Source organism: Paroedura picta, chromosome 1 (assembly GCF_049243985.1).
Source record: "Paroedura picta isolate Pp20150507F chromosome 1, Ppicta_v3.0, whole genome shotgun sequence".
Lineage (NCBI taxonomy): Eukaryota > Metazoa > Chordata > Lepidosauria > Squamata > Gekkonidae > Paroedura > Paroedura picta.
In genome coordinates this window covers 173,148,469-173,172,852 of record NC_135369.1, presented here as the reverse complement: position 1 = coordinate 173,172,852, position 24,384 = coordinate 173,148,469, and the positions used below count along the sequence as shown (strand labels likewise).

General features: G+C 42.7%; 2 protein-coding genes across 2 annotated transcripts in view; both read left to right on the top strand.

The window, feature by feature from the left end:
* The first annotated feature begins 1,184 nt into the window (after positions 1–1,184).
* On the top strand, positions 1,185–9,006 carry C1H13orf42 (chromosome 1 C13orf42 homolog). Its single transcript, XM_077311960.1, has 3 exons — positions 1,185–1,865; positions 5,102–5,249; positions 8,183–9,006. The coding sequence occupies exons 1-3, from the start codon at positions 1,449–1,451 to the stop codon at positions 8,425–8,427; spliced, it is 810 nt and encodes a 269-aa protein (XP_077168075.1). The 5' UTR covers positions 1,185–1,448; the 3' UTR covers positions 8,428–9,006.
* Positions 9,007–12,167: 3,161 nt separating this feature from the next.
* LOC143824549 (guanylate cyclase soluble subunit beta-2-like) overlaps positions 12,168–24,384 on the top strand; it is a 29,439-nt gene continuing 17,222 nt past the window's right edge. The window contains 8 exon segments of the mRNA XM_077311937.1: positions 12,168–12,298; positions 13,585–13,658; positions 15,247–15,341; positions 17,708–17,868; positions 19,457–19,553; positions 20,243–20,454; positions 22,276–22,360; positions 23,855–23,958. Of these exon segments, the coding sequence (XP_077168052.1) occupies positions 12,296–12,298; positions 13,585–13,658; positions 15,247–15,341; positions 17,708–17,868; positions 19,457–19,553; positions 20,243–20,454; positions 22,276–22,360; positions 23,855–23,958 (831 nt within the window). The 5' untranslated portion in view covers positions 12,168–12,295.

Here is a 24,384-nt window from a genome sequence, read left to right as displayed (position 1 = left end):
CTGATGTTTTGGCACATAAGTAACTGCGCTTTATTCAACCCACTATCAAATAGCTTGTTCCCACGGTGCATTCAGTGCATTCTCCACGCAACACTCCATGGTCATATCAAGAACTTGATAACTCTTCAGAACTCTGGAATCAGTAAATACATGTCTATGAGCTTGGGGGATCTAGTTTATTCAGCCATATAGGAAAATGTAACATCTGATCAATATTTGTAGAGGTGGAGAAACTATCCCAGAGTAAGCGGCTAAGAGGATTGGGGTGTGTGTGTGTGTGGGGGGGGAATCATGTGTAAATGTTCTGTTATTCCTCACAGATTGATAAACTTGCTGTTAGCTCTTACCACCCATTTGGCCTTTACCAATTAACAGTAAGTTCTGGTCCCATTTTGGAGTGGTCAGACTATTCCCACATTATGTGTCTCAGTGTTTTCCTAAGTTCACATAGAGCAACGTCTATGGGCCCTTGGTCAGCACGTGCCCTCCGCATGACCCAGAGTAAGAAGCCAGCTGGGTGACCTTGGGCCTGATAGTGCCGTTCTGACCAAGCAGTCCTGTCAGAGCTCTCTCAGCCCCACCTCCCTCACAGAGCATCTGTTGTGGGGAGAGGAAGGGAAGGCCACTGTAAGCCCCTTTGTGATTCCTTCAAGCAGTGAAAAGAGAGGTATAAAAACCAACTCAATACAAGACAATACAATACAAAACAAAACCAATACAAGATTCCACATGCAAATTTTGCAGTCAACACAGTTGGTGGACTGTCTCTATACCGGAACAGGCAATCTTTTAAATGAGACGTGTTCAAAACAAGACATTTAAAAACCAATTTCGTTGATTCGGCAAACATTTTGGAACACGATTTCAGTTGATGGCCAACCTCCTACACCGATGCTTTTGTAGAGTGTAATGTATCTGGATATCCTAGTCCACCTTATTCTTAACAATGATGTGTTATCAGATAGCTGTGACCATCTCGCTGTTGCTATGGCACAGAAAACAAAACCCCTTCCAGGGACAGTTGAACTGCTGCCTGCTTCAGCAATGTGCTTATCTAATAATGAGGTGAGAGTGAGGGGAAAAAAACTCACAAGGAATTTTTGGTTTGGGCCATTATGAATGATTCCACTATATTAATTTATCTATCTGTATCTCTTAACACAATTTTGTTTTGTTTCAGTACCATGGTCAGCACAAAGACGTCCATCCGCCATCGGTGCAACCATAGGACGAACTAAGATGCCAGCATATTTCTGAGGAAACGTTTGATTTTTTACATCATTGACAATGGCTTGAAATATGCGTGTGCCAGAAGTCCACAGTAAATTGGATTATAATTAGGAAGTATCAAACTTGACTCCTCATTAAAGGTGAGAACCGTGAATGTAAACTGACCAACGGAGGTAAAGATGAAGGACAGAGAGACCAGGTGAAGAAGAAGCTCCAATATGATCAGAAAGATACATTCACTATTTCACCCCAATTCCCGGAGGAGGAGCTTAATCGATGGGATTCCGGTGCATGGGGGCTCTGAAGTCCGGTTGATCCGCAGCACCTCTATGTACGTTCTTGGAGGTGAGGATCAGGAATTCAGTGAACCCTTGAAAAAATGCAAAAGCACCACCAGCATAGACTCAGCTGCTTGCACCCATCTCAAGGAGGAAGAACGAGCATGGATGTACTCCAAGACCCAAGACTGTCTACAGTACTTACAGGACCTATTAGCCTTGAGGAAAAAATACATTGAAAACATCAAAGATCTGAAATCCATGGATAAAGCCCATGAGATTTCCCCCATATCCACAAAATCTTCCAAGGCAAGAAAAAAGCCACAAGTCCCAGTTCCACCCACACCATCTTCCAAGGTAGGGGATCACTGCATCTTGTAAACAACTTTCTTTAGAAAAGCTTAAGTAGACCTTTAGTACATTATGTACTAAATGAAAAGTGAACTATAAAAGATTGCAAATACATTCTTTGACTAAAGATCCTCTGTGTCTTTTGCTCGTCGGCAATCCAATCCTAGGCAGTGTTATACCCTTCTAATTGCATTGAAGTCAATTCCATTGTGACTCTGCCTAGGACACTGCACAATTTCACACAACCTGCAGCCGGTATGGTGTAGTGGTTAAGGGCAGAGGAGAACTGAGTTTGATTCCCCACTCCTCCTCCACATGCAGCCAGCTGGGTGACCTTGGGGCAGTCATAGTTCTCTTAGAACTGTTCTCACAGAGCAGTTCTCTCAGAGCTCTCTCAGCCCCACCTACCTTACAGGGTGTCTGTTGTGAAGACAGGAAGGGAAAGGTATTTATAAACCGTTGTGGGACTCCTTTGGGTAGTGAAAAGCAGGGTGAAGAAAGCCAGCTCTTCTCTCATCTCACCTTTGGACAGACCAGCTCCTGTTGTGGTAGCACAGTCTCTTTCTTTTTACGCCCTGATCCATACCAGTGTTTCCAGTTGCAGTGTGCTGAGAATATTTTTCTGATCAACTAAAATGTTAAACTTTCTCAGCAGCTCAGGTGAGAACTGGAGAGGCTTCATTTCAAGCAACTGAAACCACACCTTTTACAGGCAACAGTTGGGGAGTTTCAAACGGAGTCCCCCCCCCTTTTGTTTTTTTACATATTGCTGGAAACATGATTTTCCAGCACATACATATGTATTGTGTTCAAACATGATCATTCATCTGTTTTTGACCATGCTAACTGGCATTAACCAACTGTCCAGAGCTGGTCTTGAGTTTGCAAATTGTTTTTTTTTTATTTATCATGTTTCTTACACAGTTTTCCTGCCCAAACTGGATTACAAAAATGCTACTTATTTATTATTTATCATGGGGCCTGTGTGCGGCATAGCCAGGAGATGGTAGGATTGTCTGGCAGCCAGGCAAGAGACATTTGGAGATAGTTTGCCATTGCCTGCCTCTGCATCAGGACCCTGGTATTCCTTGGAGGTCTCCCATTCAAATGATACCCAATTTAAAGGCTGGTCCATCAAACCATGCTGAGTCACAGGTGTCTAGCCAAGGATCACAAGTCCTTTGGCTCAGCCCTTCAGTTCATGTCCAAGGGCTGGTACCTCTAGTCTCACCCAGGGTACAAAATACCTGAAAGAAGTGGGTGTTAGGGACCCTGGCCAGAGGCTCTGTAGCTTGGTGTAGTGGTTGAGAGCGGCGACTTCTAATCTGGCAAGCCGGGTTTGATCCCCCACTCCTCCACATGCAGCCAGCTGGGTGACCTTGGGCTCGCCACAGCACTGATAAGGCTATTCTGACCCAGCAATAATCTCAGGGCTCTCTCAGCCTCACCTCCCTCACAGGGTGTCTGTTGTGGGGAGAGGAAGGGAAGGCGACTGTAAGCCGCTTTGAGACTCCTTTGGGTAGAGAAAAGTGGCATACAAGAACCAACTCTTCCTCTTCTTCAGTAGTATCACGGCTCTCTCCGCCTCACCTCCCACATAGGGTGTTTGTTGTGGGAAGAGGAAGGGAAGATGGTTGTAAACCCCTTTGAGACTCCTCTGGGTAATGAAATGTGGGGTATAATGACCAACTTTTTCTTCAGCTCTTCTTCTTCAGTGTCCTTCAGGAAGAGCACCCAGTACAAAGATAGATTCTAACAAACTGTGCCCATTGACATAAGGAAAGGTCCAAAATGATAATATAAAGAAATGGAGGGCTACATCCTCATATGTTCTTCAATGGTACCCCTTGCTCCTGCTGCCCCTCTGGACTCCCTCTCTGGCTTGGGCCTGCAAAGAAATCAGCAGCTTCCTTCAGTTAAGCTCTGGGCCTTCTCTCTCCTTTGCAGGCCAGATTGACTGAGCTGGTGGGGCTTCCTCACTCAGTGATATGTGAGCAACTGTACCAGCTGCCCCTGTCCTGGGAACCTTTTGCTCCCCAGGCCCTAAATTCTAAACTTTTAAACAGAAATAAAATGGGGAGAACTCCATGCCTTATCTCATCACCCTATACAACAGGGGTATAGACTTCAGAGGGGTTGGGGGGGGGGGCTGAAGCTCCCTCAGGGATTTCCCAGCAAAGGCATCACCCCCCAACCCTCCCCACCACCAGACCCCATCATGAAGCTGCCCAGGCTGTCAAGTTTAGTCAGTCCTGTTTGCCTTTGTAACAACTTTGTAAGTTCATAAGGAAGAGCAGAGCTGGTTTTGTTTGGGTAAAGATAAGAGGGGAAGGGGCCTTTAGAAGAAGAGTTGTTTTTTATACCCTGCTTTTCACTACCTGAAGGAGTCTCAAAGTGGCTTACAATCACGTTCCCTTTCCTCTCCCCACAACAGACACCCTGTGAGGTGGGTGAGGCTGAGAGAGCCCTGAGATTACAGAAGAAGAAGAAGAGTTGGTTCTTATGTGCCAGTTTTCTCTACCCAAAGGAGTCTCAAAGTGGCTTACAATCACCTTCCCTTTCCTCTCCCCACAACAGACACCCTGTGAGGGAATTGAGGCTGAGAGAGCCCTGAGATTACTGAAGAAGAGTTGGTTTTTATATGCCGCTTTTCACTACCTGAAGGAATCTCAAAGTGGCTTACAATCACCTTCCCTTCCCCTCCCTATAACAGACACCCTGACAGGCCTGGCCTAGGTTTAGCCCTGTATCCCCCATGAAACTGAGGAATCTACACCTCCGCTATAGTACAATTCACCCTAAGCAGTTGCACCTGTTTAAGCCCACTGAAGTTGGAGTCCATGATTTTAGAAAGCCATAACCCTGCCTAGGAATAAATTGTTCTGTCTACCTTTAGGTATACTTTCCACTGCTTTTTCACCTCCTGTACCCTTTCTGTGCAAGGGCAGGAGAGCTGTACAACCGTTTCAAAATAATTTGATTACATGTTGAAATGAATGACATTGGAAAGAATAGATGTGACGGCGATATCAGTTTGGTATTTTTGGAAAGTCGAGCAGCACAGAGGCTGAGCACCAAGTGATCACGCAGTGTCAGACCTTATAAACTAGTAAGGCTCGTGTGGTACAGAAGATAAGACAGCCTTCACTTACAATGTCCAGGGCATTTTGGAGCGAGAGTGAATCTGGGAAGTCCTTAACTGAGTTCTAATTGAGCAGTGGGGCTATCATTCTGCCTGACAGGACTCAGCGGAGAGAAACACTTCGCAGCTCGCTTCGGATGTGAGGGAGGCCATTGCCTATTTTGACTCCATTATTGCAGAGTTGGATGCAGAAAGGCAGCGGAAAATTGTCGTGAGGGATTATCGACATGCGGATGTTGATTTTGATGGTAAGTGCGTACGTGATGGTTACCGGGTATGCTGGGTATGCAGAATGAAGGGAGATTATACGAGACTTGAGGCTGGGATCCTGAGCCCTTACTTGGGATTTGCCAGTCTCGAGACTGGCATAATAGAAGAGACTTGTGGACCAATCAAGAGCCAGACTTAAGGACCAATCACAGGCCTCCGTTAAGGACCAATCATGTGCCCTGAATAATAGAATCAGGGTTGGAAGGGATCTCCAGGGTCATCTAGCCCACCCTCCTGCACAATGTAGGAACTCACAACTACCTTCCCACCAACAGTGACCCCAATTTCATGCCCCAGTGATCCCTACCACCACCAAAAATCTCCAGAATCCAGCTTGACCTGGAAGAAATTCACCTACCATCCTATAGTGGCAATCAGCAATTCCCTGGGTGCCACAGGAAACAAACCATGACACATCCCTTCCTGCCCACCTACTCACAATCTGCCTAAATTCGTAAAATCAGAATTTCTGTTAGATGACTATCTAGCCTCTGCTTAAAAACATCTAAAGATGGAGAACCCACCACCTCCTGAGGAACCCTGATCCATTGAGAAACCACTCTGTCAGGAACTTCTTCCATATGTTTAGCTGAAAATTCTTTTGAATGAATTCCAACCCATTGGGTCTGATCCAACAGAAAATAACTGTGCTCTATATATGACAGCCCTTCAAATATCTGAAGATGGTTATCATATCACCTCTTAGTCATCTCCTCTCTAGGCTAAACATACCAAGCTTCCTCAACCTCTCCTCGTACGACTTGGTCTCCCAACCCCAGACCATCTTCGTAGCCCTCCTCTGGACATGCTCCAGTTTCTCTACATCTTCCTTTAGTTGTGGTGCCCACAAGTGGGGTCTTACCAGAGCAAAGTAAAACGGTAACATCACCTCGCATGATCTGGACATTATACTTCTGTTAATACAGCCCAAAATACCATTTGCCTTTTTAGCTACTGAGTCACACTGCTGACTCATGTTCAATGTACATGTGATCCTTTTCACATGTACTACTGCCAAGACAAGTCTCACCCATCCTATAGTGATGTATATTACTTTTCCTACCTAAATGAGGAACTTTACATTTATCACCACTGAAATTCATTTTAGCTCAGTTTTCTAATGTGTTAAGTTCATCCTGTATCCTGGATTCTGTCTTCCGTTGTGTTTGCTACCCCTCCCAGTTTAGTGTCATCTGCAAATTTAATAAGTACCCCCCCTTCATCCAAATAATGTATAACTATGTTGAAAAGTGCAGAGCCCAGGACAGATCCCTGAGGCACTCCACTTGTCACTCCTTGGCGGGAGTTCTGAATGGTTCTGTGTTCGACTGTTTGCTTGTCTGTTGTTCAGTACTTCTGGTTCCAGTAAAATTGTTGGTTGTTAGAACTCAGTGTCCATGTCTTACTGAACCCACAGCTTTAATAAGGTAGCTACTGAAAGCACCGAAAATATAGACAGGCAATATGTCTATTCACATTGTGTTAATATTACTACTACTACAACTGTTTCCTGTTCAAATTCTGAAACTTGACAGTAGTGTTATCTCAAAGAGAATTACGCTATAAGGCTCATTGGCTTTAATGGGCTTGCTAGAGTGTCAGACTGGGAGAAAAATGGGAAAAGTAAAATGTAGGCAGGTGTTAGCATTCTACTGAATCAGATCAGAGTTACCCAGGATATCTTCCTGCCAACTTCAGTGTAATATACTTCTACCATTAAAAACATTGGAGGTAATTATAAAGGAAGAGAATACAATATTTACAGGTATCATAATGTTCGTATTTCAGTCAAAAATGTCAGTACTTTAAATGCTTTGTATTTTTCCCGTCACTGTACCCAAAAAAGCTAGTAATATAATCTGAACCAGTGCAAAGCAATATCCAATATGGTCTCATTTCAAGTTCAAATGAAGATGCCTGTGTTCTTGTACCTTCTGCAAAGGCTCTTAATGTTCAAAGGCATAGGAGACTAGACATTTCTCCTCTGCCAATGAAATATTCATAATATCACATCAGCTAAGTCAACAGGTGTCAAAGGCTTCAGTTCAATTTTTGCTGCATTATAGTATTACCATGCAGATCTAAATTTGGATCTAGAGGAAAATTTCCACATACGTTGGAGCCTTTGCATAAGGAGAAGATATGCACAAAGATGACTGCCCTGGCTGCTTCTGCCACATTAAACTTATTGTTGCACAAGCAGTTATAGATCTTGCTGTTGTATTCTATGCTATTGCTTGCATGAACCAAACTGTACTAAATGAGTTTGCATTTCCATTCATGCATCTCTGGATCCACCCTATAGTTTTCACTGGAGGGGCGAAATTATATCTGGGCCATATAACTTCAGTCTGTAAGACGATCACATCAGCGTATGATTCTCTCTATATAAAACAAAACCCAACCTAGGATTTCTGGGAGAAGCCTGTTGTAGAACTGTTCCCTCTTCCCGTTCATTTTTAGAGGAGCACTCAGTCAGGTGAGCAACCACATGTGGTACAGCCTACAGTCTAGTTGAGACATGGATTTACCATCACATTGAAAACTTTGTTTTTGGTCATTGGGTCACAGCCGACTTATGGCAACCCTGTGGAGTTTTCAAGGGAAGAGATGTTCAGATCAAAGGTGGCTTGCTTTTGTCCACCTTGGTATTCCTTGGTGGTCTCCCTTCCAAATACTAACCATGGCCAACCCAGCCAAACTGTGGGTTTCCCAATGTCTATGGACTACAATTCCCATGAGCCCCTGCCAGCATGGCCAATTGGCAGGGGCTCATGGTAATTGTAGTCCTTGGATATCGGGAGAGCCACAATTTGGCCACCTCTGCATGTATTTATTTGCTTCATTTATTGCCTTTCTTGTAAAAGGTTGACGAAAGGATATTGATTCTAGTTTCGCTTCCCTGTTTCAGTTGTCACCAGCTCACGAGAACACAGCTTACATTCCAACTGGATTCTTCGCGCCCCTCGGAAACCGTCCCAAGACACCATCCAAACATCAAGCAGAGCAAGCCAATCAGAAAGAAAGAACCATGAAAGAACAATCAGTTCCAGAAAGAAATTAGAAAGATATCCAATATATTTGCCCAAAGCTGTGGAAGGAGCATTCAATACTTTGAAATTTAAACCCAAAACGTGCCCAAAGGAACAGCTTTAGCTTGGAAGTAATAAGAACCGCACTCTGTTGAATCTTTTTTCACAAGAGGGCAGGCTACAAGTTGAAAGGATTTCTGCACACCCAATGTTTTGTGTATGATAAATACACAGTCGTTATTAGTTTGATGCACCCCACTTGCAGAACTTCATTTGTAAGTACACTTCCCTGTGGGGGTATCCAAGTGCAATATTTTGTAATTTGGAAAGTTTGTTACTTCTCCAAATCCATTTCTGTTGTGCTAGCTGTACAGTCAACATGGCAGCACAAGGAGTAGGGTCTCCTATTGGACATTTCCTATGATGTCATTAAAGATGGGCCACACAAGTCTTCGTCCTCTTGCTCACACCATTGTGCAAACAATGTTTATATGGTTAAAATTTTTATTGTTGTTTCATGATCGTGCACTACCTCACTGAGCAATTCACATGGAGCAGCAATCCCACAGGGTAATTTTCAACGGCAAAATGTGAATTTTTAACGGCAAATAACAAGCAAGTCTACCTATTCCCCCTTTCTATTTCCCTACAGTTTTGTGTACATTTAAACTCCCCCGCCTTCTCTCTTCCTGTATGTAACTGTTGAGGATATTATGTTCCACTATACCTGACGAAGCGTGCATGCACACGAAAGCTTATACCTTGAATAAAGCTTTGTTGGTCTTAAAGGTGCCCCTGGACTCTAAATTTGTTTGGCTGCTTCAGACTAATACGGCTACATACCAGAATTTGTCCCTTTAGTGAGCTAAGCAGCAGTTTGTATCTTGGCTACTGCGTTGAACCTTTTTCTTTGTATCTGGCTTTCAAGCCTTGTGGTGCAAAAAAGAAAAGCTGATTTGTTCCACATATTGGGGAAAGCTGATTTGTTCCACATATTGCATGGAAAGGCCCAAAGACTTCAGATCAACAAAATAATAAATGGGTTTAAAAATATCAACAAGGGACATTTGCTTATTATATGTCCAATTCCTAAATGAGAAGGAAGCCAACAAAATTAATACAAGGTAAGTCTAAAAAGAGATTTTTCACAAAATACATCATAGTTATGTGAATGTTTTGCCTCTGGAAGGGGTGGTATCATCGAGGGTCCAAGAGTCAAATTCCTAAAAGGCATAAAATACCCACCACTGTCTGGGAGGCTTTCAGGGCAGGCAACCTGTTCTTGAATGTCTCCGTAGCAAAGTACTCTGTTTACAAAGGAAGCATCTTCCTTTCTCTGGAAACTGAGCATCTCTTCTCCAAAACAAGAGCTGATCCCAAAGTTTCTCTTCCTCTTTGGTGCAAATGGGCATCAGAAGATCCAGGTGGCCAGCTGTGGTTTGGAGAAGTTCCTGGAAGTTTTGGAGCAATGCCTGGGGTGGGTGAAGTTTGAGGAGGGGAAGGGAGCTTATGGGGTTTCAGCATCATGTCCTGTGATGTCATATCCATGTTAAAAATGCATCTCCTCCAATTCCTCCCTTTGCAATAAGGCCTGCCCCTCTCCCCAAAAAACATTCAGATTTAAATGTAGATTTCTTCTTGTGGAAAACTTTTAAAAAATTGTGTTTTTCACAGTGTTATTGAAAAAGGACCTGTAGGGAGGATCATTACTTAACACACTCCTCTCCTTCTCTTGGGTTTGCTGTTTTTCCACCCAGGACAGAAAAACACCCACTTTCAAGAAACAGAGGAGTAGGTAAAAATATGGCTGGAAATGGCTTCATCGGGATGCTCTAGAAATTGTCACATGTCTCTGGTCTTTACCATAGAGATTAAGGGTAATCACTAGAGCAGCATTTCTCAACTTTTTTACTGTTGAGAAGCCGCTGAAACACTCTTCAGGCTTTGATACACCCCAGAAGTGGCGCAATTGTGCAGAATATGGTTGGGAAACATAGCTGTGTATAGGCTCACTTGGGGCCCCTCCCGTCCCACCCCCTCCAGGCCCATAACTGGCCATTTTGGGAGGGGGGAGCGGGTCAATATGACCATATATAGTCATATGACATATACGGTCATATCACCTAATAAATATTTAACAAATTGAAAAAAATATTTTAAAAATTAACTCCCACCCATTTGGGAAACCCTTCCAGAGCTATCAAGAAAACCTATGGTTTCATGAAACCCTGGTTGAGAAAGCTTGTCCAACCAAGAATGACATCACATCTTCCCCAAGCTCCACCCACTGCAGGCACCGCCCTCAAAATCTTTGCCAAGGCAGTGATGGCAGCCCTATGTCACTCAGGAGCCCACCAACCTGACAGTCATTTTTTTTAAGTGGCAGCCGGAAACAAGAGTAAGAAGTGGAGTGTCCCCCAGCAACCTCAAGGGGACCCCGTCTGTAACCCATGCTTGTTGCTATGCTTGTTGCTATGATTACAAGCAATGTGTGGTGGTTTCTCGATTGTATAAACCAGATTAAGCTGCAGCCTTCCTTATTCAGGAGTAACTTCCTAAAGAACGTGGGGAAAAGAAGAAGCGGCAACATGAGCAGGGCATAGGGAAAGAAGAGATGGCTCCAGAAAGAAGCTGCTGCCGAAACAAGTGGGTCCAGCAGGAAGCAAAGCCCAAACTGAGATGCCAGATTAAAGGCTGAGGAAAGAAGGCAGAACCTGAGAAGAGTCCTAGGTGAGAGAACAGGCAGAGGGAAGAATTCATGGAATCATAGAACCATAGAGTTGGAAGGGGCCATGCAGGCCATCTAGTCCAACCCCCTGCTCAACGCAGGATCAGCCCTGAGCATCCTAAAGCATCCAAGAAAAGTGTGTATCCAACCTTTGCTTGAAGACTGCCAGTGTGTGTACAATTAGGCACTGCTGCTGAGGTGAAGAAGGCTGACATTCACACATTTGTTTTCAATACACAACTATTTTTGAAAGTGCGTTCCTTAATATTTTGTGTGATTTCAGCTTAGAGAGAAAAATTCCACAATTTCAGCATTTTTTTTGTCCTTTTCATTGCTGAACTATCATGACAGATCATAATTTTACTAGAAAATCTGGTTGTTCTTGATCTTGAGATCAATATCACTATGGACGAATGAGAACGTCTGTGGGCTAAAATCCCTAAATTCACGAATAGTCAAACCCTAAGAGAAAACTGGTATAAGATGTTTTATAGGTGGCATGTGGATATAAAATGGCGAAGGGATATAACAATGTTTGTTGGAAAGTGTAATGACAAAGTGGGGTCCTTTCATATGTGGTGGTGCATAAATTCTGGACAAAAGTGCATGGTCTTTTAGAAGTGATGTTTAAGATTAACTTCCCTTTAAGGCCTGAACATATGATGTTAAGTCTCTGCCCGGATATATTATCTACTCAAGTTAGAACCTTTTTTTCTATGCGACTACAGCAGCAAGATCTTAGCCAAGATTTGGAAATCTTCAGAAGTACCGACTATTGAGACATAGCTGAATAAAGTTATGGAACTATCGAGAATGGTGAAGCTTACATCTATAGTCAATAAAAGACCAACTGAAGAATATCAGGAGCAATGGCAATACTACTTAGATGACCTTGCTAACTGAAGAGCTATGGATATCGGGTTGAGGGAGGGTGAAGGAAGAGGTAATAATGTATATAGATGATGGCTTTTTCGCTCTTTCTGTCTTTATACTTTCTATACTCAAAAATGGAAAGAAAAAAAAAGAAAACGAAAGAAAGCCTGGTTGTATACCCCAGGGTAACAAACATGTTACCAACACTGGGCCTCCTGACCTTGTAATCAGGCAGTGCATTGAGTGTACACAATTCCCTCTGGCTTTCCTAGTCTTGGTGCACTTGGATGTAGGTATTTAGAGCTGGGAGCTGCAGAAAAGGAAAGGACATCAGCGTAACACCTGCTCCAGAAAGTCCTTGTTGTGCTTGGTTGGAGATAATCAAAATACCATGGTAAGCTTCCTAATTGTCCTGCTTCAAGAGGCAAATGGAGCACTAGAGTATTTGTAAATGAAATAGCAAAGATTTGTATCTCTAAGATTTTAGTTTTAAAAAAAACATTGACAAAAGATGACATGGTGGCTTGGGCAAGCCTGGAGTGGTAGCATAGAAATCTTCTAAATAAAGAAGGAAAACAAATATTCGCAAGTTACTTCACATTTAAGCTGGAGTAATTTCTTCATAGGAATGCTTTCGTACTGGATGCAGGTGAGGCAGGCAGGGAGAAGTAGAGTCTTTGTAGTTTGGGGGCTATTCCAGGAGAACTTCAGGTTCCACTTGGAGGTTGAAAACGATTGAAAACCGTGAGAGGCAATTAGGCTACATATATTCTTTCAAATATTTAACAATCTAGTTTCAAAGTGAATGAAAAGCAGAGCTGCAGAATCGGAGTAAATGCACAGAACTTGAAAAGTCTCAGCAGAAAAATTATCAGTTTTGTTCCAAAAAGGAATGGAATGTAGTTGTACATAGAAATATTAGAGTTGTTCCATAATATCATTATCCAAGTAAATTCTAACTGGTTTGATCAGCAGTTAAACAGCATCTGGTGTAAGCTGTTTTCAGATTTGATAATTAGGTTCTGATTATTTATCTAGAAAATTAAACAATATGAAAGTTAATGTAATATCTGCTAACTTACAATCTTCTATAATAATATTTATAATCTTCCATGAGCTTACTGAAAAACATATTTCTTCCATGGATGCTCCGATGTTACTGAAGCTTGTGGAAGCTGACTGCATTAATCACTCAAACAGATGCAAAGAATTAGAAATGACTATTATTATTATTATTATTATTATTATTATTATTATTATTATTAAACTTTTTGTTTGTTACAAATAAAGGTATTGAGCACATTTGGGCATTTCAGCTGCATCATTAAATTATACAAGATCATCAAGCATTACAAAGCGCAAGAATAATCAGTTTCATTATTGAGCCCAGAGGGGTTAAAGGGGGTTCAACAAACATCTTGTGGGGTTGGCAGACTAGAAATTGAATAATACATAACATAAGATGTTTAATGTAAAGTGCTTTTTTTTTTTTTTGCAACAACAACCTCTCCAAATCTCATATTTCTTTGGATTCAGTTTCAAGAATGACAAATTGAAAGTCATCTGGGGAGTGTTTCCTTTGTATGTAATGTTCTACAATGGGAGCTTCTCTAATTCGGTTCCTTATTTTTGATCTATGTTCAGCAATCTTGATTTTGATAGGTCTTTCTCTCACTCTAGTATGGATTCATCAACAATTGCCTGAAATCTCTCCTTGTAGAGAAATTCGGTGAAGAGACATGGGAAAAGCTCAGGTAAGTATCCCTACCCTCACATGGAGGGTAAACATCGGGACAACTTTGTGATCATGTTAACCTCCACAATCACTGCCTGAGCACGGTTGCACATTGCTGAAATTTCTTCCCTGACTGTTTTTATGACCTTTTCCCCGTGATCATAATTTATACATTATATTCGCCCATGTGAGTTTGCACCCAGGAATGTCCTTCTACACAGTATAGTTCCCTCATTGCTGCTAGAGCAATACGGCTTCCACATGGGACCCTTCCCTGCATTTGCCATGTCCCAGTCCCCAGTGACTGTCATTCCCACCTCCCATTCCACACAGGATCCAAGGGGACTCTCCCCTCTCTTCTTTGCCCATGGAAAAGCTAATGGGATCCAACTCCTTGACTCTCAGGATGTCTACAAATTGCGTATAACTGTACATAATTCATAGGAACAGTTAGATTCAAGTCCTCCCCCTATCTTTCCACTTTTGCTTCCCCCAAATTTAGGTGGTCTTTTTCCAGTGCCCGTTTTGATGCCCTTTTATTAGCTGTACTTATCACAAGATTCCAGCAGTGGCCTTTAGAAATACGTAAATGCTCTTGTACTGCTGATGGAGTGGAGACAGTTGCACATCTATTATTATTATTAGTAGTAGTAGTAGTATTAGTATTTGGATTTATTTCCCACCACTCTCGGCAGAGCCGGCTCATGATGGGTTACAAGATAAAAATAAAATACCAAGTTCCCTAACACCCCGCTAAAATTACAACAATTACAGAAATACAGAGTCCAATAGCAAGCGCGGCACCAAACTAACCCCCCACCTACACCTGCTGGGGACTAGGGGAGAACTGTTGGCCACCACTGCTAAAATGTGGTGAAATACCTTCCTTCCGTCCTTTTGGGGGGGGGGCATAGATCTTCTCTCTGCACTGGCCTCAACCATAGGCCTAAATCCCCCATTCCCCTTTACTGTGAACTTTGTGCTGAAGAGAGACACCATATAATCTGCTCCCTGCTGCTTTGGTTCAGACACTTAATTCTCTTACTACTGTTGAATAAAGAACCTATCAGTTGAGTTCTGTTTTTAATTGTGTTTGCTGGAATGACTATGAGATGACAATTTTAACCATGTTATCCTTTCTATATTGTATTTTTTTTCTTGGCCGTTTTGGTATTTTATGCTGGTCTCAGACAGCAATAAATTAAATTGACATTTGAGTCCTGTAGCAGCATAAAGAGCGAGAAGATTTGGGGGATGGTATGAGTTTACAAGAATCAAAGTTCGCTTAGCTGAATATGAAGGGTGCTTTGACTTTTGGAAGTTCATACCCTCTAAGGCAATAATCTAGCTATTACACTGTAGACCAATATGGCCGCCTTCTGCCACATTTCAGAAGTGGTCCTTTGCCAGCTTTCATCTGCTCTTTTTTTGGGTTAATTATCATCGCCTTGATGTCCCCTGTGTTTGATTGGGGAGAAATTCAGTGTTTGAATGTTACAAAAAATAATGTGGTGCTGGTTTAGCTGAATTTTACAGATCAACTTGTAAACCGTTTGTTCTCTCTAATGGCCTAGCCTAAGATACAACCTTTTTGACATTTTTTGCAGGACTCAAGCTGGGCTCGAAGACAATTTCATGACATATACTGTGTACGACGATGGTGTCACTGTACGGTTGGTCCAGGAAGCCTGCAAGACACTAAGTATTGAGTTGATTGCTGTTTTTAATATAAAATATTTGTATTTTTATCTGGGTCTACCTTGGGAACTCCCTGTCTCCTTGCTGGCTAACCAGCTACTGGTTTGCTGGTGCAGAATACTGATAGTCTGGTGTAAAATAAAGTCCTTTAAGCTCTCATCACTCGTAAGGCAACCCATGCTTAACTGTCAGTCAGTACTCTTAGGAGATTTATTCATAAGTTCCCCCCAAAGCTAAGCCTGCTAATCTCCTGCTCCCAACTCCTGTAACCACTACAAGTAGTGGAGGGAGAAAAGAATTTTTTTGGAAATTAGTAAAATTATAAAAGTGAAATTGGAACCTTCAGTCAAGTTGGTTCTCCTCGATTTATTTCTCAATGAAAATGCTCAATGTAAGCAGAAAATATTGGTGAACTTTCTGATTGTAGCTGCCAGGATGTTAATTGCTACTAACTGGAAAAACGCAGATAATATCTCATTAGATCATTGGCGAAAGAAAATTAGGCAGTTTGTGATGTTGGAAAAGTTAACAAATAACATTAAAGTAATTCAAGGGGAGAAAAAGATTGAGGATTTCAATATAATTTGGCTTGATTTGGCAAATTACTTAAGGAAATTTTCAGACTATAAGGTATGTGAACTAGTGTTGTAATGTGTGACTTGGAATTATGGTGAACAGTTGAAATGTAATAGATGAAATGGAGATTGTCTACAGGATTCAAAAGGTTTATGAAGCTACAGAGTCGTGCTGTGGTGAATTTTGTTTTTGGTGGGGCATTTCTGTTGATTGACTGTTATTAATTATAATAAAATTAATTTTTTTAAAATGGCGCTTGGACTAATACTTTGCCATCACTTTTGAAGGAAACGTGTGATATCATACCTCTCTAGGAATCACAAAAAAAAATCTGTGGTAAAACCATCAAGCGATTCCTAGAGAGGTGGATGTTTTCCTTTCAAGCAGTGTCACACCATTGTGAAGGGTGCTCCCGATGTCCCTGCCCTCCATCTCCCACTACCGAAAGCTGCTCTATTTATGAGGAGGTGGGAGGGGAGGTCATGCCAAGCCTAAATCCCAAATTCCCCTTCTGCCACCACCCCATCTCAGTATTCACAAAAGTTATGGGACATAGCAGTCACCAGAAACCATCAAGGACAGGCTTAGACAAGTCAAGGAGACCCCTACAAATTAGTGAATTACAATCTTGACTTGGAGCTACCTATATTAACACAGGGTACTGGGGGACTCTGGCACAATGGCTGAGGCAGAACATACCAGGGTGGATCCAACCATCCTCATATAGGTAGCCTTTTTCTACCTTAACTGGCTCTTCTTCCAGCAGTGGAACCACCTGAGCTAGAGAAATTCTCCTCAGGAGCGGAAGATGTCAAATTTTGCTCAGTGGTATGATATAGGATGCACTCCACTCTCTCTGACTTGGCTAGACTCTAGGCCTGTCTCTCAGTTTTACAGTCCAGTCTCCTTCACACCTGTACTTTGCAACCCCATTACTGTTAAGTGGGCCGTATCATCTAACAGTGTAAGCCTATGCAGAATTAGACTTCATGTGCTCAGAAGAATGTGCTTTTGCTTATGATTGCAGTTTAAGTTGTTGTAGGTCCACAAAAACCTGGAGCCAGCCTTGCTGCAAGATATATATCTGCTGTCAAACTGTCCAACTCAATCGCCCTTTAATGACTGGAGAGATACGAAAGACATTTTAATAGGGAAAAGTCTTATATCTGTGGCATCAAGGATGGTCATAATAAGTATTCTAGTACACTTTTAGAATGATTCCTACATAGACAGAAAGGTAATATATTGGGAACAGGACTTGGAGGTATCGTCCCTGTTTTTTCAAGAGGAAGGACAAATTCTACCATCTCTGTAAAAAAAATATACAAACCCACCCCAATGCAGGATTGATACTGGCTTCTTAGAATCCACGAAACACTCTCCTTGCCCCCTGCCCCTGAGAGAAAACAGCATGGCCAGAGATTATGAGGCTGACTAGAGAGAGACAGAGAGCGGGAGAGAGAGAGGTGGAATAAAAATCTTTCCGAGTTCCACCCTTACTGAAGCCCTCTCTCAGCCTATATCCTCATGAGTCTCATGTGTCAGTATGCTTCGGATTTGTGCAATAGTGCGTGACTAATGTTGAGGTTTTAAAATTTCGTATGTGCACATGAATTTTAATGTCATTAATATTTGTATTTTAATATATAATATATAGTTCTGCTGCACAACCTTTTAGGTTCCTAGGACGTTAAGCAGAGACATGTGGTCTTGTGAGAAGATTTGGTGGATGCATTTTGTTCATGCCCAAGGCCTGTGGATCAAAACCCTCATGTTTCACTCATTTCCATTCAGATGTGCCAGAAGAGGCAGTGCTAAAACTGTTTGGGGACTACTTTTTCGGTTTCTGTAAGATGTCCGGGTACGACAGAATGCTACGGACTCTGGGAGGGAACTTGATTGAATTCATCGAGAACCTTGATGCCCTTCATAGTTACCTTGCTCTGTCCTACCAGGTATTTATTTATTTCCTCCATTTATACCCCACTTTTCTCCTGAACGTGGACCCAAAGTGGCTTACAACATTTCCCCCTTCTCCTCACAATAACCATCTGAGCTAGGCTAAGCTGAGAGTGATTGGCTCGAGGTCACCCAGTAAGGTAGTATGAATATTCAAAACTGGGTGTCCCAGATCCTGACACTCTAACTTCTGTTTACTCACTGAACTCGTCAGTACCTTCCAGACAAGATGAAACAAACAAAACAACAACAACAACAACAACAACAATAATATCTGGAGTAATCTACTATTTTTTTCCAAAACGCTTAAGGCTAGAGGTCAACCATTGCTTGTCCTCAAATCTGGTAATGCCAGTTGCGTATAAAAGAAATCTGAAGACCAAGCTGGGCTCTTTGATCCATCCCAATCACTATATACTTCTTCTGCCTTCATGGCCTTGGTCCTTCTTCTACCAGTCTCTGAATAGCTTCCCCACCATCCCTTTCTCACCTCCCCAGTGTGTTGCAGTGGTTAAACGTGGTGGACTCTAATCTGTAGAACTGGGTTTGCTTCCCTATTCCTCCACATGAAGCTATCTGGATGACCCCAGGGCAGCCACAGCTCTCAGAAATCTCTCCACTTAGCTCACAAGGTGCTTGTTGCTGGGAGAGGAAAGGAAGTGATTTGTAAACTGCTTTGAGAGTCCTTAAGGCAGAGAAAAGCAGGGAATAGAAACCAACTTATTGTTTTGTCCTCTTTCTGCCCTGTTGCTCAGGTGAACGATATTGTCTTGGGGATATATTACTGGCCAAACTGCATGGATATTTCCGTCGCGTATTAAAAAAAATAAAGACTGTGTTGGTCTATAGATAAATTCCAAACGTTGTGTAATGCCTGTTGTTAGATCCAACTAAAAGAGCACAAAAGAGAATTCAAATTGTTCATCGCATGTAAAGTTTGGTATACAAAAAGTGTGTGTGTGTGGGGGGGGGGTGTGTGGAGGGTGAATGCAAAACTAATTTTATTTACAGCATAGCGGCAAAGCCCCATACTTGCATAAACAAAGAATAGATTTTGTATTGTGGTGTCAAATTTAGTTGTAATGATAAAACAACAAATAATTACCAAATCATTATGAAAGTTGCCCTAAATCTTCAAGATATAGAATTGTTATCCTATTTTTATAGTCTTTTAACGGGGGTTTTAACAGGGGATTTTAAGACTATTGTTACCCGCCACGAGCCTGTAGGGAGTGGCAGGAAATAAATCGAATAAATGATAAATGATAAATGATAAATGATAAATGATAAATGATAAATGATAAATGATAAATGATAAATGATAAATGATAAATGATAAATCAAGGAACACAGAAGCCAGTCTATGATTTTCCATTATAGAAATTGCTCATTTTTCTCCGATCTGCTGAAACTCTTAATATACATTAAGAACATTAATCTTGTGGGGTTTTTTTCATTATTTAACCAAGAGCTCCATCTCAAAAGGTCAGTAGTGCAGTCATGAAGTGGGGTTTGGTGTAAGAACTGTATATGACATTTATCCTCAAGGAAAGAAAAAAAGGCTGAGATTGTTTTTCTATATAGGAAATGAATGCCCCATCATTTCGTGTGGAAAGAGCAGAGGGGATGCTCCTGCTTCACTATTACTCCGACAGGAAGGGCCTGTCCCAGATTGTCCCAGGTGAAATGTCGCGAGATCTTGTTTCAAATTGGGTTCCCATTTCCCATGGGGGAGTGGGGAAACGGTCATCTCTGTTACACACTCTCACTCTGGCAAGCGGCAGGTCCAAATGTGGAGTCCAGAACAAAATCTTGCAACTTCATGACATTTCCAAAAGTGCTATAAATTGCTGTAATGGAAAAGAGAGTTTTTCACTAAGGGTTGGATCCACACTAAATTTCCTACCAGCAAAATGGAGCTTTGCTGCCTCTCTCCTCCCACTGCAGTCCACTGATCTCCACCAAGTGATGTTCCTGGGGATAAGGAACCCTAAGGAACAACATGAGAGGACTCTACAGTGGGAAGTAGGGTTGTGCGTGGTGTCGTCCAAATCACGTCACAACGCATAACCCTACGGATACCACCGCACACAACCCTAGTGGGAAGGGTGCACAGGTATCAATTTAGACAGTCACAAAGTTTAGTTTGGATCCAACCCTAAGAGTGAGGTATCATGAAAACTCATTGCATCTGTTTATATGGGACATATATCACCTCTATCCACTGTTGGCAAGATTTATTTATTTATTGCATATTACGGTTGTCCGTAAGTCTATGTCCGGAATTTGTTTCTGGTTTAAGTTTTGTTTTATGTATATCAAATCTTGTGCCAATATAGGTGTCTGAATCTATTTATTTATCGGACGCAGGAATTCTCGAAGCTGTAGCCAGAGATTTCTTTGACAGTACAGTGACACTGAAAATTCTGAATCAAAACACAGAAGACGAACGTACCGGGAAGAAGGAGCATGTAGTGTTTTTTGTGCATAATGAGGAAAAGGGAAAGAGCGAAACCAAGGAGAGAGCATCTGAGGACTCCTCGAAGGATAAAGAGGTAGAGAAAGCAGTCCTCTAGAAGGCCGTTTTGTGTCAACACAATCTTTCACAGATTTTGATGTCTAAAGTAGCTATCCCCAACCTGTGGGCTGCAGACCACATGTGGTCCTTCGACTAATTAGAGGTGGGCCGCAAAGGACGCCTTCTCCCCCCCAGCCCTTTACTTCATCCCCCCCAGCCCTTTATAATACACTTCATTGTTGTGGCATGTCTGTATCTTATTTTGAAGGGATGTTTAAACATTACCATAGCGATCAGAGAGCGTTAGGGCAGTGGTTGAGAGTAGAGGAGTAAACTACCCCCCCACCGGGCCTCAGTAAAAGGCGTTGAGTGGTCCCCGGCGTTGAGTGGTCCCCGGTGATAAAAAGGTTGGGGACCACTGGTCTAAAGCATTGCTATGGATCTAACCTCAGACAGCCTTCTTCCAACTTCTGTAGCTCTTTGGTTGGTGGTGGGCTCTTTAGGAAGGAGGACTTTGCTGAGTGGTATGTGGTAGGACAGTGGCAGTGTCCGCATCACTCTATACCAGGTTTTCTCAACCAGGGTTTATTGAAACTCTGGGGTTTTGTGGAAGCACTGGAAGAGTTTTCCAAATGGGTGAGAGTTGATTCATTGATATATATTTATATTAAAATTGGTGATATGACTACATATGGTCATGTTGACCTCTTTCCCCCAACATGGCCAATGATGGGCCTGGAGGGAGTAGGAAGGGGAGGGTCCCCAGGAGGACATGTACATAGCTATGCTTCCCAACTATAGTCTGCACAGTTGCATCACTTCTGGGGTTTCTCAATGGTAAAAAAAGTTGGAAAAAGTTGCTCTACACATTGATGGAAACTGCAAGTTGCAGCAGGGTTTGCAAGGCAAGAGATGAACAGTGGGGGGTTGCTATCGCCTGACTTCCTTGATGGTCCCTCATCCAAGTACTAAACAGATTTAACCCTGCTTAGATTCTGAGATTGGGCTAGCCAGGACCATCCGGATCTCAGCACTGTATACCCTAGGAGGAAATTTGTAATTGATAGCTGCTTTAAGTAGAGTTAAGCCTGTGGTCAGAGGGACTCCCCCCCCCCCAGGAGTGTATTAGGGAGAAAATCCATAAGGGAAGACTATTGAGTATTATTGGTCTCCTTCAATGTGTAATCACAGGGGAGAGGTGGGCCGTGTTCTAGAGCAGGGGTAGTCAACCTGTGGTCCTCCAGAAGTTCATGGATTACAATTCCTGTGAGCCCCTGCCAGCAAACAGGTTGACTGCCCCTGTTCTAGACTACACTGTCCATTGACGTGGAACAACGGTGATGATAAATGAGTTTGGCTGGCACATATTACATAAGCAGGTGCCCTAGCATGGACGATGTACAATACCCAGGTGTGATAGATGTGCAGGGGTTCCTCAGTCGACAAGCTGATATAAAGGGATTCCCAGGAGGCAGAGATTGATGGTGACCCAGGACAGTTGAAGCATCGCCTTCCTTGGAAGTTGTAAAAGAAAGAAAGGCATCGATTGAGGATGTGTGTGTTAAATGCCGTCAAGTCACTTCCGACATGGCAATCCTATGAATAAGCACAATATATTCTGCCTTGAGCAAGCTGTACTTTTCCCTCCCCATCTGTGATTTCAAGGGACCCTCCATTAAAGTCTATTGACTGTCTCATCATCTCTGCACGCAGTGATACTGATGAATAAACAGATCTAGTTCCGGCCCTTTCTGTCTTCTACTACGCCCACAAGGTTGCTCTAATGTAAAGTGCTAATACAGATCATCAATGCAAATTGTTTTATTTTAATGACCACCATTCTATGGCTGTATGTTCTCTTTAGCCATTGGATGGGGCACCTCAGAAAGAGAGGGAAGAACTGACGTTGTGCCGCCCAGAAAAGAAATCCTACTGGGACATTGTGAGACGGGCTGTGAAATTTCAGAGAGGTAAATAAGTTCCTCCTTAAATCCAAGTGGATATAAGCATTAGAGATGCATGTACCAGCTTATAAAGGAAAGCTCATGATGAAAGCTGGTTCATGGTTTACCAGTCTCCCTATCTTGACTGTGGGCAGTCAAGTCTCCCTATCTTGACTGTGGGCAGAGCATCCACATGGGCATCCCACCCACGGCCACCCTGTAGTTCCTTCTTTGAGTTGCATCAAAGTTGGTTTCCCTTGTGGGGAACTCTCTCAACCCCATCTATTACACAAGGCTGTGGGGGGAGGAAGGGAAAGGTGACTGTATGCCACTTTGAGACTCTTCATGGCAGGTCAACTGTCCCCATGGAATGGATACATTTCCAGACAGATTCTCTCAGCTCAAGCTAAATGTTTACACAGCTTCAAAATAACAGAACTTGGAGGGTATGTAGAGGAGCATCCTGGAGAGGTCCTCTGTGACTTTGATTTTTATTTATTTTTCCACTTCTGTCTCTAACTCTGTTCTATGCACTCCTGAACAGGTGGGTCCTTTTGAATGGTGCAGGTTCAGGAGTGTATAGAACAGATCCTGTGCAAGCTAGAGACACCAAGATCACAGGGAGTCTCCGGCTCACTCTCCTTTACCTGCCCTCCGAGTTTAGGGAGGACTGAATTTATGGGGTCTGAGTTACTGCCCCCAAAGAAGGTGTCCCCAGGAAAGTGCTTGTGAGAGATGGGAACAATGTTCACCTATCCCATGTCTGTGCCAGTTGCTGATGCTGCCCAGCCCCTCCCCTTTCCACCCTTTTCCTCCCACACATTATGGACAGATGTTATGGAGGCTGGGCCAGGCCAGATCCTGCACATCCAGCAACCAGTACTTTTTAAAGAGTTTTGTTTAGTCCAGGGGGGTCAAACTCTGGCTCTCCAGATGTCCATGGACTACAGTTCCATGGAACTGTTGCATGGAAAATGGCCAGGAAGCAGGTATCTGGAATGTTAGTCCATGAACTGTAGTCTATGGACATCTGGAGAGCCAGTTTGACCACACCTGGTTAAGTCCATTAAAAAGAGACAAAATAGGGAACTCTCCTTATCTTGGCTGTGGGCAGAGCATCCACAGCCACCCTGTAGTTCCTTCTTTGAGTCACATCAAAGTTGGTTTCCCTTGGGGGAAATCACCAAGAGAACCAAGAGAACCATATCATGTTCATAATATTCGGGCTGCCAATGGAAATTTGATGTCACTTTCTCTCAATCTCTGACCTCACAGGGCGGTTGTTGTGAGGATAATATAGAAGAGAAAAGAATGAATACATACGCCACTTTGAGTTCTTCCATTAGGGTAAAAAAGTGGGATATAAAAAAACAGCTTTTATTTTCTTTCTATATTGCTTTGGTGCTAATTATTCTCAATCTAGCACATTAGGAAGACAGAGCTGATCCAAACGGAATTTCTTACTGCAAAGATAAAACATGCTAATTCACACAAAGAATTCTGTCTGCCTTTGATTCACAGGAAACATTATATTTACCTCTGAACCACATTTCCCGGAAAAGCTTTGGGTTGAGGAAAGAACGTTTTGCTATACATTCCCGTTCCATGTTGTGTTTGATAAAACAGTAAGTTACCCCTTTGGAGAGGTGCTTTTAGTTAAAGGCTTCAGTAGGGATGGGAAGAACAAAAAAGGTGTATGATGAAATGCCTCCCTTGTTATTTCAAAAGGGCAGTTTGTTCCTCTGGGCTGGGGGGTGGGGAGGGGCTGCCAAACCCCAGTTCACCATCCCTTTCACGTGTTAATTGACATGGCCAGGAAGCAGGTACCTGGAATGGAGGGAGAGGGTTTCTTCTCCCCAGAATTCCTAGGTGAGGGGCTTCCTGTGGGAGGGGGCAGGAAAAGTATATAGGATTGTGAACAGAGAGATCTTTTGGGAGGCTTTTGGCTCTTGGTTGTTCACCTGCTGATCATCAGGGAAGGACCCTGGGAGAAGAGGTGAACAGCCCCCCCCTGGTGCTAAGCAGCAGTATGCCAGGGTCATTTATGGCAA

What these genes read in the sequence shown, in the direction of transcription:
- C1H13orf42 (XM_077311960.1), top strand. Translation starts at nt 1,449, where the DNA reads ATGATCAGAAAGATACATTCACTATTTCACCCCAATTCCCGGAGGAGG. An exon ending in CACCCACACCATCTTCCAAG is followed by an intron (nt 1,866 to 5,101) that starts GTAGGGGATCAC and finishes TCTGCCTGACAG; the next exon opens with GACTCAGCGGAGAGAAACAC. An exon ending in TGCGGATGTTGATTTTGATG is followed by an intron (nt 5,250 to 8,182) that starts GTAAGTGCGTAC and finishes TCCCTGTTTCAG; the next exon opens with TTGTCACCAGCTCACGAGAA.